We start from the raw sequence: 20,220 nt of genomic DNA, 5'->3' as shown, positions 1-20,220 counted from the left end.
GTCTCATGGGATGAAATCTACTGCTGATGAAAATTCTGTGAAAACAGTTGAAATAACAATAAATGACTTAGAATTTTACTTAAATTTAGTTCATAAAACAGCAGCAGGCTTGGAAGGAAAGGCTAATTTTGAAAAGAGTTCTACTGTGGGTAAGATGCTATCAAGTAGGACTGCATGCTACAGAGAAATCACTTGCCAAAGGAACAGCTAATCAATGTGGCAAACTTCACTGTTGTCTTATTTTAAGAAATTACCACAGCCACCCATCCTTGAGCAACCACAGTTCTGATAAGCCAGCAGCCAACCCTGAGACAAGACTCTCTATCTCAGCAAAAATATCACAACTCACTGAAGTCTCAGATGATGGCGAGCATTTTTTAGCAAAATAGTATTTTTTTAACTAAGGTATGTACAATTTTTAAGATAATGCTATTGCACACTATGGCGCAGACTATATAGTGCACACTATATAGATTATAGAACAATTCAAACATAATTTATATACACTTGGAAGTTAAAAAGTTCATGTGACTTGATTATGGCAATATTACCTTTATTTTGGTGGTCTGGAACTAAACTGCAATATCTCCAAGGTATGCCTGTATAAGCCAATTCTGGGTCATCTGGGTAGCTGTCCATGTTAACACATATATCTTTCATTTTGTGTCTTCAATATCATGTGCATATCTAGTTAAGTCAGCTCCAAACAGCACTATTTTAATAATTGCAGGAACATGAGAAACAGCAGTAAGTGATGTACTCGTATCAAAGGAAGTCCGATTGAAATTATGGCAGGTCATATGAATGAAACTTATGTAGTAATCTGAATGGACCAAGAGTTGATAAAGTTGAGTCATTTTACAAAGCACACTGTAGAAGAATATCATGAACTCAAAAGGACCACTATTCATGTTGCAAGTAACAACTCAGGTTCAGCAAAATATTATCTGTCACATGAAAGTAATGTTGTTAGTATGAATTGTATTTATTGTTTTTGTATGGTTTTTGAAGTAATATTTTTTAATTCTATCATATAATCATTAAATATCAGAAGGTTATACCTATTTTTATATCAGTATATATTGGTAGAAGTAATAATGCAATAACTTGTTTCAGTCATGGTGAGTTCTTTTTCTTCCTTTAATTTCAACATTAAGTTGTTCTGTTAAGAGAAAATGTACATTACTTAAACTTGAGAAGCACTGATGAAATGTTTGTATTTATGAGAGACTGCTCTGGAATGGTTTGCTACAATCCAATACAAAGTATCACTCACTGTGGCCCTCACCAAGCACTCATTAACTTCAAAGGAAGTACTTTTTTCTCTTACTCATTTTAATTCATCAATTTTATTATCAAATGATGCAGTAAACAGCATCATTGTCTTTCTCTGGGATTTCTTTATCCTGACCTCCACTTACTAGGTACCATCTATACATAATCCATGCCTTCCCTGAACTCAGAGAAAGGGGTGAGAAAGTTTGGGAGTAGGATGTTTTAGATTCCTTTTGCTGCCATAAGCAAGTTACCACAAATCTAGTGGCTTATAAACAACACAAATATCTTCTTTTATAGTTCTGGAGGTCAGAAATCCAAAATGAGTTTCACTGGGCTGAAAGCAAGTGTCAGCAGAATTGCATCCCTTCTGCAAGACTGTGAGAAGAATCTGCTTCCTTGTCTTTCCTAGCCTCTCGAGACTCCTCACATTCCTTGGCTTGTGTCCTTCCATCACTCTGACCTCTGCTTAGATCACCAAGTCTACTTTTCTGACCTGGACCCTGCTGCCTCCCTCTTTCATTTTTAAGGACCCTTATAATTACATGGGAACCATCCAGTAATTGTGGATAATCTCTCTATTTCAAGATCTTTAAGTGGATCACATCTGCAAAGTCTCCTTCACCACGTAAAGCAGCATATTCACATGTTCCTGAGATTAGGGTGCGGAAGCCTTTCTGGCAGCACGATCCTGCCTAACACAGTGGGTATCAGTATGCCAGTCAGTCTCAAGAGAAGAAGCTCTGATGGAGGAATCCAATTTGGAAAAATGTGGGAACATATTTTCCAGAAACAGGAGAAAAGGAGAATGGATGTAGGTTAAGAAAAAGAAGCGTTATATGGTCAGTGAAGAGGAGGTTCTTTTTCTGAGGATTAAGGAACAAATTCAGGATTTGAGAAGGGAGGAAAGACTTGGAAATGTCACTGTGGAAAATCTACAACTAAAGAAGAAAAAGCAACTGCTTCCCTGGGGCTTATCTGAATAAAGGCAGTTACCTGAGTAAGACATGGGGTCGGAGGTCACACTAACTAGCATGTACATGAAGATGGCACTAAACCCACTGCCAAAGGGCCATCTAAATTTATATTCAAATTTTATAAAGAAACCAAATGATGACATCAGAATTAAAGTGCTTCTACTACCTCTTTCTGTTATGCCATTGTTCCTCTTTTTCCTTGTTTCCCATTAGAAACTTGACACTAATTAAGCTAGCATATGAAGGAGGGGGAAGAAAAGATGAATCACAGGCTACACTGGAAATAAACTAAGAAATAAGAAAAGTTGGTCTTTGTCCCAAAGAACGATCATAGTAAAAGTTGCACTAGCGATGGGCATGTGTACTGAGAGTTTAAAGTTTTTAAAGGACAAAACAAGGAGATCTATCAGCGGCTTCTTTTCCCTATGACATTTGCCCAGGAGACGGCTACTGAAGCCCGGGTGTATTTCTCTCTTGCTGTGTCACAGGATGTTCTTTCTCCCCCCATCCCCCCACCACCCCCGCTCTGCTCTCCCACTGCATGTGAGTGTGCGTGCGTGCGTGTGTGTGTGTGTGTGTGAGTGTGTGGTTTCTCTCTCCCCTGTAAGGGCGCAGCCGCACGCCGGTCTCCTGCTGTTGCTGCTGCTCTGACGAGCTTTTGCTGCCTCTTGCCTCTCCTTTCTTATTCTGCTTAGCACCTTGCCTTCTGGTAAGTATGACAAACACTCCCCCGAGCCCTGTGAGATGTAGGGTGCGGTTTGTGGTGTGCGAAACTTGCAACTTTGAGACTGCCAGTGAACTGCTGAAGAACTTTCCATTGTTTTATTTATAAGTAAAATGTGTTGCTCAGGAAGGGATGTGTGTGAGTGTGGTCATCTGCTGGGACTGCCAGGACAAGTGAAAAATAAAATTCTCTCTCAGAGGAGGCAAAAGACGGGCAATAAAGTTTACAGAAGATAAAACTTAGAAATAATTTCTTGCTATAAAACTAATTGATATAGAAACAGACAATTTACAAATAACAAGAGTTTTTTTACTTTCTTGTTTTTGTCCTTTCGGGGACTTGTTGAGGCTACTTTTAGGAATTGAGCAGTCCTGTGGTTTACAGTGACTCAGTTACTCTGTTTTAAAGTAAATGTGGAGCATGAGTTTAAAGGAGATCCATGGACTTAATGTAAAAAACATCAATGATTATGGCCTCTGATGAATGAAGAATAAATAAAATACAAACAAAACATTTGTATTCAGACTAACCACACTAAAACTCCTATGGACAGCTAGTTTTAAACTCATTGCTTTGAAGTCTGGTTTACTTTAGATTTTATTGCATCCTCAGAAGCCCCCCTAACACTTTAAAACCCACATATGGGTTTAAACCAATCAATGTTTACTGTTTTCAATTTGATTTAAAAAGTATTCTCTTCCTTTGAGTTCTAAAGATGAGGTGTTAAAGGCCAGGGCTTCTTTTAGAAGAGCTTAAAATAACTACTGGCTGGACAGCAGGTGCCATGGATCCTTGTCCAAGTTCAGCGGAAGCATAAGTTATATATAGAGGACTGTGCCCAACAAGCAGAGCTTGGGATAAATAATCCCAGTGATGAAGACAGTGAAGCTGTTTACTGCATCATTTGATAAGAAAGATGGTGAATTAAAATAAGTGAGAGAAAACAGTTCTTCCTTCAAAGTTAGTGAGTACTTGGTGAGGGCCGCAGGTGGGTGGCAATGTCTGGACGCTGAATTTTCTGTTCTTATTGGCATTCGAGCATTTGACGTCACCTGCCCTGAGGAGGGAAGGAGGAAGCTGTATAGTGCATGGAGCAGTGTGTTTTTGTTTTCACTTTCATGCCAACACAACAGCATAGCCTGTGGATTATTAGGACCCTGTAGTAATTTCATGCTGCTAATTAGCAGCACCACCATTAATTATTATTCACAAGTAAAATGCACCATAACTTAAAGGCCGAAGCTAAACATATTGCAACTCTAGAAATGGTTCTATCCAGCCACCCTAGAAAGCCTGATTCAGCCCATCCCTCACTCCCTGTTTCCAAAGGGATTACTTGGGATTATTATACTTGGATTATTATACTATACTTGGATTATTCCCCTGGATCATTCCCTCCCTGCTTTTTAGACATTTCTACTTCTTAAAAATTATTGTTATCCTAGAGCTTCTTGATTGAGATGAGAAAGTCATAATACGTTGGGTTTATTTTTCCCCTAAAAGAAAATCAGTTTTTATATTGGAACAAAAGACAGAATGTTTGCTCAGTCGCATCTGACTCTTTGTGATCCCATGGACGGTAGCCTGCCAGGCTTCTCAGTCCATGGGATTTCCCAGGCAAGAATACTGGAATGGGTTGCCATTTCCTTCTCCAGGGGATCCTCCCAACCCAGGGATCAAACCCAAGGATCAAACCCAGGTCTCCTGCACTGAGGGCAGATTCTTTACCAACTGAGCAGGGAAGCCCTCATTGGAATAAAATGGTATAGAAATTCAATGAACTGTCCTTATGAGTATCACCATACACGTTTATTGGTTAATCTACACCTTTCCTCATACAGTCTTATGTCAAAAATGATGCTGGTTTGAACCTCAAAAAAGTGGTTGTTGTTTTTTTTCTGATTAATAAGTACATGTTGCTCATCTGGGAAAAGGACAATAGCAGAAAAGCAAGTACTTCCTGTATCTAGTATGATAACTGATCTATATTATTGGGCTCATGGGCTTTCCTGGAGGCTCAGATGGTAAAGAATCTGCCCCCAATGCAGCTGGGTTCAATACCTGGGTCTAAAAGACCCCCTGGAGAGGAAATGGTAACCCACTCCAGTCTTTTTGCCTGGAGAATTTCATGGACAGAGGAGCCTGGCGGGCTACAGTCCATTGGACTACAAAGAGTCAGACATGACTGAGTGACTAACACGCAATGGGCTCACACTAATCAATATGCACTAAAATAGAGTTTAGACTGTTACTGCTGTGAATGATTTTAGTAAGGTCAGTGGCTCTTATATTCAATGTTTTAACTTTAGGGGAAAAGTATCAATTTAAATGTAGACATTAAATGTAGATTAAACATTAAATTAATGTATTTCCAATTATTGTAAATCTACGTAGAATTATAGATGAGAATGGTAACACAAATTGTCTATTCTAAGCAAAATGACAGATATGACCATAAAAAATAATACCTTGAATTAACTGTTAATGTCAACAATAGGAGATACTACTGGAAATTAAAGACCAAAATCAAACATATGCTAACTGTATGACTTAATTTGGAAATGCTTCTCACTGTTCCTACCCAACTAATTGCAATATCAATGCTTTGTGGAAGTACATTCATTCTGTGTTAGAAACTGTAATCAGTAGGTACCAGTGTGGGGCTAGCCTTACCATTTGCCTGTAACTGGGTTAACTACATCAACCCTGGCTGTGCTTACTACCAGATACCACTCCCAGTATGGAGAGCAATCAGCCTGGGCAGCTGTCGGGGGAGCCACCGTCAACACCTGCGGGGGCCGGTTCAGCACTGTCCAGCCACAATGGCCTGGAGAAGCAAAACAATCAGGATTGCTCAAGCCCACACCCAGCACCACAGCAGGTGGCAGGTATAGAGCTGGAACGGGGAGCCCAGGATATCTCTGAAGAGTTGAACCGACAACTGGAAGACATCATTAACACGTACGGGTCCGCTGCAGGGAAGGAGGGTACCATCATGGTCAAGGAGCAGCCTGAGAACACAGACCCACCTGACAACGAGGATGGAGACTGCGAGGAGGCCCCCGAAGAGGCCGCGAGAGAACCCACAGCCACTGGAGAGCCATCCACAGCCAAAGAGCCTGTCAGCAACAAAGAGCAAAAACTGGAGAAGAAAAGTCTAAAAGGATTAGGCAAGTAGTTACGTTCTAACGTATGATTTTTCTTTGAATTATTCCTAAAGTGGGGCACTTCTTCCAAGCTTTGCTAAAGGCCGCACCCCACACTTGGATTTGAGCACAACAGCGTCCTCTGGGGTCGCCCTACACCTTCTCTCACCATGCTTTCCCCAGCCCCCTCCCCCGCAACAGAACTCAAGTGAATTTCTCAGCATGTTACCCATCTACTCTCTGTCCCCTTTGGTTTCCCACTGCTCAGAGAACAAAGGCCAGGCTTCTCAACATTGTCTTTCAGGCCTTAATATCTAACCCCAACCAGCTTTCTCTCTCAACAAGTTACCCCCCAAAGCCTCTTTTCTGAACACGCTGCCCTGATTACACCATTACTGTCATCACCACCGTCTAGTAGTTAGTCATTCTCATCTTCTCTTTCAGCTCTTTGAACAGGCCATGCTCCACTCCCACACAGGGCCCATGTCCATTCTATTTTCTCTACCTAGAAATTCCTCCCCATTTCCCAGTTCAGCCCTCTGGGCACTTAACTCATCGCTTAGCTCATAACTCAAATGGCATTTCCTTAGTCTCACCCTGAAGTCTTCTTGTTTTCCATTTCGGTTGTACTATGTATCTTTCCTTCCTGACATTTACATTTGAGAGTATACATTTATTTTTGTGATTATTTGATTAATACATCTTGTCCCCACTAGCTCTTTTATCTCAAAAGAAGGGGCAATGTGTGTATTTGGACATCATTGGATGTCTAGCATCTAGAACAGTGGTTGACATGTGCTGGGTGTTCAATGAATATTTACTAAATATCTGTTATAAGGATGAACAAGTGAGTGAATAAATGAAAAGGAAATTGTTCAAAGCAAAGCTAGTGGAATCTAGATTTAAACAAAGTCTAAATATAGGGATGGTTTTGTATATAAAATGAATGTCACTGGATCACTTGAGTATTTCCATTACTATATATATAAAATATTTTTATTTTAATAAAACTTCAGAAATATATTAATTATAGAATGCTGAAAATTGCAGGAAATACTTTCACTCTCACTAGTTAACTGGCTCAGCAAATATTTACTAATGCCTAGTCTTTATGAGGTACACAAAGATAAAAAAAAGATCTTTGGTTAAGGCCTGTAAGTCTAGAGAGAAAGTAGGCATGTACACTAATTGTTATATAGGAAAGTGCTAGAACAGGCACAGGAAATTGTTAGAAGAGTATGGGGTAGGGGGGTTGGTAACACCAAAAATGGCTATACAAGAAGGGTGAGAGAGTTAATCTTCTAGCTATGAGTGAGGGCATGTTACTACATATATGAGTGTCCTCTGCCTGTCTTCCTTGGTGAAATTTCACTGAAACACTACAATCACCACATCCTATGTGATACATTCCCTGACATGCCCAGGTAGAGTTAGCATCATCTTCTGTAGTTCTCCATTAAGTTTTCTGCAGCAATCATCTGTTTATATACCTGTATCCCAAGCAGAGAAGGCAATGGCAACCCACTCCAGTACTCTCGCCTGGAAAATCCCATGGATGGAGGAGCCTGGTAGGCTGCAGTCCATGGGGTCGCTAAGAGTCGGACACGACTGAGCGACTTCACTTTCACTTTCATTCCAAACTAGAAGGAGAATCTATTGAGATACTGGTCACATCTTGCTAATTTCTGGAAGCCGGTGTGGCAGAGTGAAAGATCATGAGCACTAGAGTCAGAACTGGGTTCAGACTTCAGTGAACAGGTTATGTGCAAATCCCAAAGTATGTCTGTGCTGGCATAGGCTCTCACTATGAGGCCTGAAACCACTGCTAGTAATGCTTTCAAGAAGGGCTAAAAGACACATTCAAACAGCTACTTTACCTACTCAGCATAAAGATTAACTCAGATAATACCAGGTTCTAAACTGCAAGGTTGGAATCACTCTAGTATTTTGAAACTTTGGGAAAGAGAATAAAGCTGCTCTGTGTTATAGAGGTATTTTTTGTTCCCTATCCAAGGCATCTCAGAAATAAGCTCTTGCATTAGTCATTGTTAAACTTTCCATAAGATAATATAAAATCACATGGCAAGGGTGAATGATTTCAAGTGTTTCTAACCAGAAAAGATCTTTGGCTTTATCACTGTAAAACTACTTCCACAGAGGAATTTGCATGTGTTATAATGGGGGAGAGGTATGACAAAAGCAGGGGTAAAGTTAAAGATGACCAATTTTGGTTTCTACTCTGTCTTCCACGAGTTATTTCAAAATCTGTATTAACCTCATGTGCTGCTGTGTTCAGTAGCTCAGTCATGTCCAACTCTGCAACCCCATGGACTGTAGCCCTGCCAGACTCCCCTGTCCATGGCATTTTCCAGGCAAGAATACTGGAGTGGGTTGCCATTTCCTACTGCAGGGGATCTTTCCGACCCAGGCATTGAACCTGGGTCTCCTGTACTAGCAGGATTCTTTACCTGATTCTTTACTGCACAGATGTACCTGGGAAGCATATTAACCACATACTTACTTCCCTGGTGGCTCAGACGGTAAAGCGTCTGTCTACAATGCAGGAGACCAGGGTTCAGTCCCTGGGTTAGGAAGATCTCCTGGAGAAGGAAATGGCAACCCACTCCAGTATTCTTGCCTGGAAAATCCCATGGATGGAAGAACTTGGTAGGGCTACAGTCCATGGGGTCACAGAGTCGGACACGACTGAGCGACTTCACGCTTTCCTTTACCAAATAATCAAAAAATTTTAGAGAAAGAAAAAAATGTCACAACTAATTCTGCCATTATATATAAATTAACAAAGTTCAACTGAATGTGTTTATCAGGACCAATGTTTGTGATCAGAGTGTCCTCATGGGTGCACTCTAGTTATATGTGTATAAGCCGCTGATACTTTCAAGCTGTTCCTCTGAAGATTCTCAGTATATTCTCTAAACAATGTACTATTTCATCTACATTATGAGTTAAACAACATTTTTAGGCTAATTTAAATATGCAACCACCGTTTTAAACATCATTTCAATTGCTTGCAAGTGGCTTCAACAAACTGCTTGGCTATTTATCAATTAAATGGCATTAGTATGTCATTTAAACTATGGTCTAGACCAATGACTTCAAACTTAACTGTGCATTGGAATCAAATACAGAATTTGTCAAAAATGCCATTCCTGAGCAAAGAGATTCATAATTGGTAGGTCTAGATTGGGGCCAAGGCACTCTGGGTAATTTTGACACAAACAGATTGTGGAAGCAATGGTTTTATGCTTCAGAAAATGCTTCCTCTACCTTTCTGGAAAAGATATAAAGTGCCAGCTGTGGTCTTCTTTTAGAAACTATTCAGAACTTTTACAAAAGTTGAGTATGTCATTCAATCCATATCCAAGACATATCCTTAGTCTTTGCTTACATATTTGATCAAAGACCAATCTTTAATTATTATATGTTTGTCAGATAACATTTGCTTTATTGATATTTTTGAGATACTGAAATGTTCTCTCTAACCCAAAATTTTCCAAAGTATATGCTTTGGGATATTTGAAATTTCAGACCAAGATAGTTTCCCAACTGCCAGAATTCTCTGACCTTTAACATACACAACAGTGAAAATCTCCAATAGTGATGGGCATAGTTTACAATATTTCCTAAATTTACTGGACCAAAAACATCCCTCTTTCACAGAACACTGATTAATATCTGGGAAATGTCTCTACAATCCAAGCACCCAGGACTTGTTTTTCCTTTACAGACTGCATATCCTCCCACAAGTAACACACCAGAGCAGTTGACGGAACACTAAAATCTCTTTAGTTGGTGGAGTCACTTTCTCCTTGGTATTGAACAAAATAAAAACAGATTCCCCACTAGACAGCACTATGACCTGTCCTGTTAACGCCTAAGTCTGTCCCTTCCTCCCCTCACCCCATCCTCCAGCTCACAGGTGTCTTACTCATCTCGCCTCTGTCAACATTATGTGAGTGGCATAAGCACCACATAGCAAGAAGCACAAAACAATGATAGATGTAATATACCTTTTGATACTCAGGTTGATAACCAATTGAGTAGGAAATCATGGGTCTGCAGCACAATTCTGGGAGAAAAACAAAGCGGATCCACAGGTCTATTATGAGCTCAGAATTTATCTGGTCAATGTATCGATTTCTAGATAGGAAAATTAAAGCCTAGAGAGTTTTAAAGTCTGCCCCAAAAAAGTTATTCAACTAATTGATGTGATTGTGCGATTAGTCATAAAGAAAGCAAAGTGCAGACCTAAAGTCACTCCTGTTCAGGACCAAAGATAGACAAAAATAATTGGTATGTCGGTTGAGAAGCGTTTAGCGGGGCTACAGTTCAGTTTAATGGGTTTCATCTCTCCAGTTACAAGGGAGTTTCGGTTCTACCTTCTGAGTAGCATCTTGACTAGGACACTGGTTTTCTCAAGTCTTTTCAGCTATTGACTTGCTCTGCCTTAGAACGGTCACCTTCCCAGGTGGTCTATTTTATAAGATTTTAGCTTGATTTCTAGTTTCACTCTGAGAAGGAAACAACCTGTGGCTTTGAAACAAATGCTAAATTTTCTGGAAGAAATGGTAGAAGACCAGAGGAATTTGGGGAAGAGAGGAATCCACAGAGACTGAAGGATTCATGAATAGATTCACAGGGATGCTCAAACTTAGGTCAGATCCTGAAGACAGAGGAGGGTTTAGAGGAGTAAGTGAAGTAAGGGAAAAATAATTGTTTGGGATAAAATGATTAGTACTTTCTTCTGACCCAAGTTGGAAATGGATATATTTATTTCTTACTGCTTTTTCTGACATTTTTCTTTTTTATTGTAAGGTTTTAGTTTTCCCTGAAATAATCTCATTATTCAGTTCAATTTAGTTCAGTCACTCAGCTGTGTCCAAATCTTTGCAACCCCATGGACTGCAGAATGCCAGGCTTCCCTGTCCAAAACCAACTCCCAGAGATTTCTCAAACTCACGTCCATTGAGTTGGTGATGCTATCCAATAATCTCACCCTCTGTCATCCCCATCTCCTCCTGCCTTCAACATTTCCCAGCATCAGGGTCTTTTCCAATGAGTCAGTTCTTCACATCAGATGGCCAAACTACTGGAGCTTCAGCTTCAGCATCAGTCCCTCCAATGAATATTTAGGACAGATTTCCTTTAGGATGGATTGGTTGGATCTCCTTGCAGTCCAAGGAACTCTCAAGAGTCTTCTCCAACACCACAGTTCAAAAGCATAGTTCTTTGGTGCTCAGCTTTCTTTATGGTCCAAATCTCACATCGACACATAACTACTGTAAAAACCATAGCTTTGACTAGATGGACCTTTGTCGGCAGAGTAAGGCCTCTGCTTTTTAATATGCTGTCTAGGTTGGTCATAGCTTTTCTTCCAAGAAACAAGCATCTTTTAATTTCACAGCTGCAGTCACCATCTACAGTGATTTTGGAGCCCAAGAAAATAAAATCTATCACTGTTTTCATTGTTTCCCCATGTATTTCCAATAAAGTGATGAGACTGGATGCCATGATCTTAGTTTTTTGAATGTTGAGGTTTTTTTTTTTTAATATTTATTTTTATTTATTTGGCTGCATAGGGTCTTAGTTGTGGCATATGGGATCTAGTTCCCCAAACTGGGATCAAACCCAGGGTCCCAGCATTGAGAGCTCAGAGTCTTAGCCACTGGACCACAAGGGGAGTCCTGAATGTTGAGTTCTAAGCCAGCTTTTTCACTCTCCTCTTTCACTTTCACCAAGAGGGCTCTTCAGTTCCTCTTCACTTTCTGCCATAAGGGTAGTGTCATCCACATATCTAAGGTTATTGATATTTCTCCCAGCAATACTGATTCCAACTTGTGCTTCATCCAGCCTGGCATTTCACACACTCTGCATATAAGTTAAATAAGCAGGGAGACAATATACAGCCTTGATGTACTCCCTTCCTGATTTGGAACCAGTCTGTTGTGCCATGTCCAGTTCTAACTGTTGCTTCTTGACCTGCATACAGATTTCTCAAGAGGCAGGTCAGGTGGTCTGGTATGCCCATCTCTTTAAGAATTTTCCACAGTTTGTTGTGATCCACAATCCACACAGTCAAAGGCTTTGGCATAGTCAATAAAGCAGATGTTTTTCTAGAACTCTCTTCCTTTTTCGATGATCCAACGGATGTTGGCAATTTGATCTCTGGTTCCTCTGCCTTTCCTAAATCCAGTTTGAACATCTGGAAGTTCACGGTTCACATATTGCTGAAGTCTCACTGGAAGAATTTTGAGCACTACTTTGTTAGCATGTGAGATGAGTGCAATTGTGTGACAGTTTGAACATTCTTTGGTATTGCCTTTCTTTGGAATTGGAATGAAAACTGACCTTTTCCAGTCCTGTGCCCACTGCTGAGTTTTCCAAATTTTCTGGCATATTGAGTGCGGCACTTTCATAGCATCATCTTTTAGGATTTGTAATAGCTCAACTGGAATTCCATCACCTCCACTAGCTTTGTTTCTAGTGATGCTTCCTAAGGCCCACTTGACTTTGCATTCCAGGATGTCTGACTCTAGGTGAGTGATCACACCATTGTGATTATCTGGGTCATGAAGATCTTTTTTGTATAGTTCTTCTGTGTAGTCTTGCCACCTCTTTTTAATATCTTCTGCTTCTGTTAAGTCCATACCGTTTCTTCCTTTGAAATGTTCCCTTGGTGTCTCTAATTTTCTTGAAGAGCTCTCTAGCCTTTCCCATTCTGTTGTTTTCCTCTATTTGCACTGATCACTGAGGAAGGCTTTCTTATCTCTTCTTGCTAATCTCATTATTAGGCTCAGTGTTTTTTTTTTTTTTCTTTTTAGGAAAGGTTTCTTTAAGAAACTGCTAGTAGTTTAAACACATAAAGCTGATTTTTCTTCTTGTGTCTGACACTGTCACCTAATGACCCCATTTCCTAAAATTGCAATGACAGCCTTTCTTACAAGATGATTGGTCTAATCTCTCCTCCACACAATCGCACACAGCACTTTCAGTTCAGTTCATTTCAATCACTCAGTCGTGTCCAACTCTTTGCAACCCCATGCACCGCAGCATGCCAGGCCTCCCTGTCCATCACCAACTCCCAGAGTTTACTCAAACTCATGTCCATCGAGTCGGTGATACCATCCAGTCATCTCATCCTCTGTCGTCCCCTTCTCCTCCTGTTCCCAATCCCTCCCAGCATCAGGGTCTTTTCCAATGAGTCAACTCTTCGCATCAGGTGGCCAGAGTACTGGAGTTTCAGCTTCAGCATCAGTCCTTCCAATGAACACCCAGGACTGATCTCCTTTAGGATGGACTGGTTGGATCTCCTTGCAGTCCAAGGGACTCTCAAGAGTCTTCTCCAAGACCACAGTACAAAAGCATCAATTTTTCGGCGCTCAGCTTTCTTCACAGTCCAATTCTCATATCCATACCTGACCACTGGAAAAACCATAGCCTTGATTAGACAGACCTTTGTTGGCAAAGTAATGTCTCTGCATTTTAATATGCTATCTAGGTTGGTCATAGCTTTCCTTCCAAGGCATAAGCGTCTTTTAATTTCATGGCTGAAATCACCATCTGCAGTGATTTTGGAACCCAAAAAAATAAAGTCTGACACTATTTCCACTGTTTCCCCATCTATTTCCCATGAAGTGATGACACCGTACTTTAGTCCAGCAAAATTCTAATGATCATGTAAAAACTCAGCTCTCTCATGTTACAAAGAATGGATTATGTACATGTTTGTCTCCAATTTCTTGGATTTTTTTTTTTTAGAAATCATTTTTGAAGGGTAGATTGATGCATCTGAATGTTAAACTTCTATACAAAATAAGAGAATATGAGAGCAGAAAAAGACCTCAGCAAGTGTGACAATTTAAAAAAAAAAAAAAACTGTTCTCATTGTTAGAAAAACTAAAGGGGGAGAAGATAATGAACATAGGAAAAGAGACCCACTGGCCTCACTCAAGTGTTTCTATCTTTCCCAAAAGAAACACGATATGGTTTTCTGGTTGATACTCACATTGAGAGCTATGCTAAGCATACATTACAGGTCACAAGTGAGAGTAAGACCTGTCTTTCCTCCAGTTGATCACAAAGTTGTTTTCTGGACAGTGTTTATTTGATTTACATGATATTAGTGTACACAGGTTGGCTCTGTTTAGTTCCATTACTATACCAAGATTCACTAAACAATTGCCATGGACCAAACACTATACGGGGTGCTGGGCCAGACATGATCAACAGTACAGTCTCCTGCCTTTAATGGATGATCCTGTAACCCAGGACAGCAGTCATTACATAGGCGCCTTCCACAAACTGAAGACCAGGGTGAAGGGATGGCCAGACCAACACAAGCCATCCCTGCTGCTACAGAGATCACTCAAAGCCAAGCCTGGTTGGGGTGGGACAGCAGAGCTTATCAGTTTAAAGGCAGTGTTATGCCACAGGCCATAATTGGGTTGCTGGTTAGGCACCACTCACCCCCACCCTCTCCCCCGTCTCAGACCATGTCTCTAATCTGAACTGACTCACTGGGCAAAGATAGATGAAACCTGCTGTTAGGAATGAGGTCATTTTTTTCTTTTTTCAAAAGAAGTTTCTTTTTATTTCTCTAGGTTTCCCTAGCATCAAAATTCCACATGGGAGTGGAGTGATTTAGAACAAGTAGACAAGCCCTGGATCCAAGCCTTGGCTCTGCCAGTGCTAATTACATAACTTTGGGTTTCTCTGGGCTTTCTATTCTTAATCTATAAAACTAACTAGTTGTCTGGGTGCTCTTTGAAGTTCCTTCTAAACCTAAAATTTTTTGATGCCATTAGAGTTACCAGATTTAGCAAGTGTGAAAATACAAGCCACCCAAGGAACATTAAATTTCAGAGACACCATTATATTTTAGTATAAGAGTGTCCCATACCCTATATTTCACCTGGAAACCCTAATTCCATGATAAATTTGCCTCTCCAGGATGAAAGCAAAAATTCCAGCAAAGGAGAACTGCCTGTTCTTTTGGGAGAGGTTGTCAAAATTGTTAATATTCTCAAGCAGATTTATATCAGGAAACAGAGGCTCTGCTGGGTGGCTTGACTTCTCTACTCAGATTAGACAGGGAAGCTCTAACAGGTAGGTGAGAATGGGGAAGCTGCTCCACCTTGACCCTACTGTTGGCAAAGATACGTTCAGTGGTACATGTGTGTAGGCCTCAGGGTCCAGCTCCTGCCTGCAACCCTCAACCCTATGGATACTGAAAGATCTACAGGTATCCCTGTGGATACCAAAGAGCCAAGCATCTCAGGAAGGCTAACTGGGAGGTTGAGCTCAAAAGACAAAAGAAAGAACAATGGGGAACAGAAAGAAAGAATCTAAGGCTCACTATCAAATAATCATGAACAGATGAGTTTTTAAACATAACATAAACTCCAACTGGGAACAGAAAACGAAACTGCCAGCAGAAATTAAGGTCTAGGTGGGAGAAGGGAAGACCCAGGAGGCTAAACTTGTAACCAAAGAGACACAAAAAGGCCTGCGGAAAAGGCCCTGCATGTCTTGGGTCCATTTTCTCAATATATTGACTTTATTCTCTGATAGGAAATATGATCAGAGTTATTCCCACCCAAACTGCATGAAATGGGCTCACACACAGAAACAAGACAATTGGTTTTCCTCCCCAAAAAAGAAGGAGGCACTAAAGGAACAAAACCAAAAACATGTGCAGACTAAACTGTGAAGTTTCTCTACTTTGGGCTGGGATTTTTTTTTACAGCTCCAGGTATTAATGCCGACTGTTTTATGATAGTCAGATATAGGCTGGTTTGCTTCCTTTTTTTTTTTTTTAATAATTAACATGGGGAAGTGGATGATTCACTCTTCCATAAAGTCAGTGGATTTTTATTCTTTTGAATATTTTCAGAATGTTCAAAATTCCCTGGAATATTTAGAATATAAGGGGAAGTAACTAAGAACGAATTCTTGGGATGGACATTTGGGGACTACTCTTATAGTCAACATTTATTGAGAATCTACCATGAGCCTGACACTGCACCACACATTTTTATAAACTTCTCAATTAATCACTTATTTTGCAAAGTAGGCGTCATTCCTTTTCAAAGGGAAAAAAAAGAAAAATTCCATCTGCATCTCAGATAGATGAAGTGACTTGCCCAAGGCTGGATAGCAGCTAACAAATACATGTGGGTTGGAAAGATCCCATGAAGAAGGGCATAGCAACCCTCTCCACTATTCTTGCCTTAAGAATCCCATGGACAGAGGAACCTGGCAATCTACAGTCCATAGCGTTGCAAAGAGTCGGACATGACCAAAGCGACTTAGCACAACAAGTAGACCACCTGAGATTCCAGCCCTTATCATCTGACTTCAAGTTCAACTCTTAATTTTTAAAATGTCTTTATGGTTTTTGTTTTCTTTTAAGGCAAAGAAGCCAACCTGCTAATGCAAAATCTGAACAAGTTGCAAACTCCTGAGGAAAAGTTTGACTTTTTATTCAAGAAATATGCTGAATTGGTAAGTTCTTTAATTAGCCCTTTTGCCAGAAAGACTTAAGCTCTGGTTAGAGCTGAGAAAAGGAGGCTGTTAGCTTTTCAAGTACATCATTATAGATTATGGCTGGTTACCTCAGGCAAGTCAAAATCAGAATTCACAAAGGCAGATTTTTTAAATCTGGAAATTTTTTAAATCAGGAAAGAAAGAAACAGAAAAACTGAGGAATAAAAGCAAAAGGAAGAAAGAGAACAGAGTTGGAATCATTCCACCTTCAATTATGTGCAGAATTTGAGGGAGAGAGGAGCAAATCAGAGATAATTAAACATTGTGAAAATTTAAAAGTTCTTTTTGGCTTTGCAATAAAACAGAAGTACACTAGAAATAAAAAGTAAACTTTCAACCGGTTCTTAAGCACAGGTTTTTTGAGGGAACGGTCTTCTCAAGTAAGGCAGAGGTTGACTTAATTCCACCCCTCAGTTTGTGAAACATTCTCATTTATTCCTGATGAATGCATTCATTCATTCATTTATTCTCCATGATCTACATTCTTCTCCTGCCCCCCACAATGGCAAAGCACTTGACATGGATTTTGTTTCCAGTTATAGATCCTCCACATGCAGTCTCCCTCTCAACAAGTTAGGGCCCATGGCAGGAAGAGAAGCCACTCCCAGAATTCAGAGAATCCATGAAGTGGATGGTCTCCTCACCAGTACTCTTACAATAGTCCACTTGGAAGAAAGAAAAGGGCTCAGCAAAGCCAGCACCACTAGTTTCAGTGAAGCCTCACAAAAACTGGCTAAAGGAGTTGCACCTGAGGTCCATGCACCAGCCCCGAGGTGTTCGAGACCCACTGTGGAGATGTGGCGTCCTCTCAAGTGAGGCTGGGCAATATGCCACCTCTCTCTCATTTCTGCTTCTTTTTCTCGTTTTTTTTTTCACTTACTTATTTCTTTCAGAGAAGCAGTGACAGCACCCCCACACACAACAAAACAATTCCTCCTAGCAGTAGGTTGGACTGCCCCTGAAGGCAGATTCACCTCACAGCAGAAAAGCTTCAGAGTCAGAGCCTCTCACTTGCATAGGCTCCTGTCAAGCCCTGAAGAAAAAATTCTTTTTTTTTTTTTTAATTTTCTTCTTTTTTTTAAAGAAGGTCTCCACAACTGAGACCCACGAACCACTCAGGTCTCTGGTTGCATCTTATCCCTATTGATGGAATAGAGTTTATGAGTGGTTTGTTTACCTTCTTTTTCACTCTGATTTTAATCCTGCGATCCCTGTGTAGTCTTTCCTTTCTTCCTTGTACATTCATGTACATCATTATGCTTTATTGTCATGCAACAGACCCAAAGAAGGGGCTTTCCAGGTGGCACTACTGGTAAAGAACCCGCCTGCCAATGCAGAAGACATGAGACTTGGGTTCAATCCTTGGGTCAGGAAGACCCCCTGGAGCAGGGCACCGCAATCCACTCCAGTATTCTTGCCTGGAGAAGCCACTGGACAGAAGAGCCTGGCAGGCTGAAGTCCACAGAGTCACAAAGAGTCAGCCACAACTGAAGCGACTTAGCACACCACAGCACAGGCTCAAAGAAATTCTGAAACCCTGAAGGACTAGTGACTGTTTAACTCTGCCAACAATGCTTTTAAATTATTTTTTAATCACATAAACCACATCACAATGATATAAGGTAAAAGCTGAATACACAAGTAAAATATCTCTAATCCTACAATCTAAAACATGAATGCTGCTTTATCTGTCTTCCTTTTCAGTTCTACTATACAAAGATACCTTTTGTATACCTACCATCATTAGGTGCATAGAATTTAGTACCTGTTTTTCAGCTCATGTGACAAACATTTTCACATGTATTCTTCATAATTATATTTTGTCAAAGCTATGAAATTTTCCATTAATTGACTCTATTCTACTGGTTCTCTAGTTTGGGGACATTTATATTCCTTCCGTTGTTTGTTTTACCAAATATTGGTGCAGTGGACATCATCATGCATGAGATTTGTTCCTTTTCTTTTATGATCCTAGGGAAAAGTTCCAGAATTGGCATTACTAAATCAAGCAGTATAAATGTTTTTAATGGCCATATTGCTTTCCAAAAGAATGGTAGAAATTTCTAAAGCAAGTATTAGTGCATCAATTTTACTGCAACTTGTTTAATACTGGCTGTTAACCACTCATGAACAATTTCAGCACCATAAAACAGTAGGTGTCAAACATAATATTTTTCCCCCAAATCTGACCCCATCTTCACTGGTCCGTCCTTGCTCTTTTCGATAATTACTACATTGATTTCCCTTTAATTTACCCTTCAGTTTACTTATTCACACCAAGGCCATTCGTATTTAGTTTCTAGTACCATGCCCCATACTTAGATGAACTGGGCATCTTCCAGACTACTACTCTTTATGTTGCTGTAGCCCCACAGCAGTACATCAGAAAAGAATCACTTATCCAGTCTGACCAAGATCTTTCTCATGAGCCAGGGCTGTTCACCCTGGACTCCAAGAATTCCCCAAACCCACTTATCCTCCTAGCCAAGCAGTCGATCCCACAGAGGTTATTTTTTCCAGAAATTCTACTCACCTCAGACTTACTATACTTTGGCATTTGTATCATATCTTATAATAAACGTTTAAACTCAAAAGATCATTCTAGAAAAAATAAATAGGAGAAAATTGACCTCAAAACCCTATTACATATCCCTATGAAGAATTTCAATCTTTTACTTGGAGACTAAAAGCTATGTCCCTACTCACTGATTCAGAAATTAATATAGAGAGTGTCTGGAATTTAAGTGTTAACATAGAATAAATTGTTAAATTCAAAAGCTGTGAATCACATTGCTACTCAAGTAGCAATCACCCTTACGGATTCTAAATCCTGTAATATCAACAACTGTACTTTATTAGTAAATAAGTTCATAAATAAATAAGGCCAACTCATGACTAAATTAAGAAATGACCTGGAAGAAATATTTTTGCAAATTTCCTCAATATATAAATAGTTACAACATCACAAAACTACTTGGCATTAATTCTACTTTTTTAACTTAATGATTAAAAAAAGAGAGAGAGAACAAGAGAAACTGCAGATAAAAATCCTATATGCCTGTTAGAATTGGATAGAAGGCATAAGTCTAAATGTATTATTAAATCACAGAGGCAGCATTTGACTGAAGTTGACTCAGTTGTAATGTTTGCTTTCATCCATTAAGAAACACCATATGAAAAAAAAAAAAAAAAGAAACACCATATGCAATCACATAAACTTGAAGTAGTTGAACAAAATTAGTCACACTCTAAAAAAAAACTGTCAGAAAGTTAAGGGGTTTTATTTAGAGCAAAGCAAGATAGACCTAGCTACATTTCAAATGTGTATGATCCTTCAGTAAAACTAGAACATTTAAATGGTCAGTGAGCAAGCACAAATCATCTCTTTCAACTTACAAAACGTAAGCAAATATCCTTCTCCTGATGCTCAGATAAATCCACATAGGGCAGTGTTACCCCAAAGAGGGAAAGTCTTGCCAACCATGGGACAACATGCAATGTCTCTGGAGATATTCTGGATATCACAGGTGGG

General features: G+C 39.9%; 1 protein-coding gene across 1 annotated transcript in view; it reads left to right on the top strand.

The window, feature by feature from the left end:
• Positions 1-2,832: 2,832 nt before the first annotated feature.
• TXLNB (taxilin beta) overlaps positions 2,833-20,220 on the top strand; it is a 53,411-nt gene continuing 36,023 nt past the window's right edge. The window contains exons 1-3 of the mRNA XM_061130189.1: positions 2,833-2,961; positions 5,703-6,146; positions 16,555-16,646. Of these exons, the coding sequence (XP_060986172.1) occupies positions 5,717-6,146; positions 16,555-16,646 (522 nt within the window). The 5' untranslated portion in view covers positions 2,833-2,961; positions 5,703-5,716. The remainder of the gene's footprint in view (positions 2,962-5,702; positions 6,147-16,554; positions 16,647-20,220) is intronic.

This window comes from Dama dama, chromosome 26, assembly GCF_033118175.1.
Source record: "Dama dama isolate Ldn47 chromosome 26, ASM3311817v1, whole genome shotgun sequence".
NCBI classification, from domain to species: domain Eukaryota; kingdom Metazoa; phylum Chordata; class Mammalia; order Artiodactyla; family Cervidae; genus Dama; species Dama dama.
This window is presented reverse-complemented; position numbering and strand designations above follow the sequence as displayed.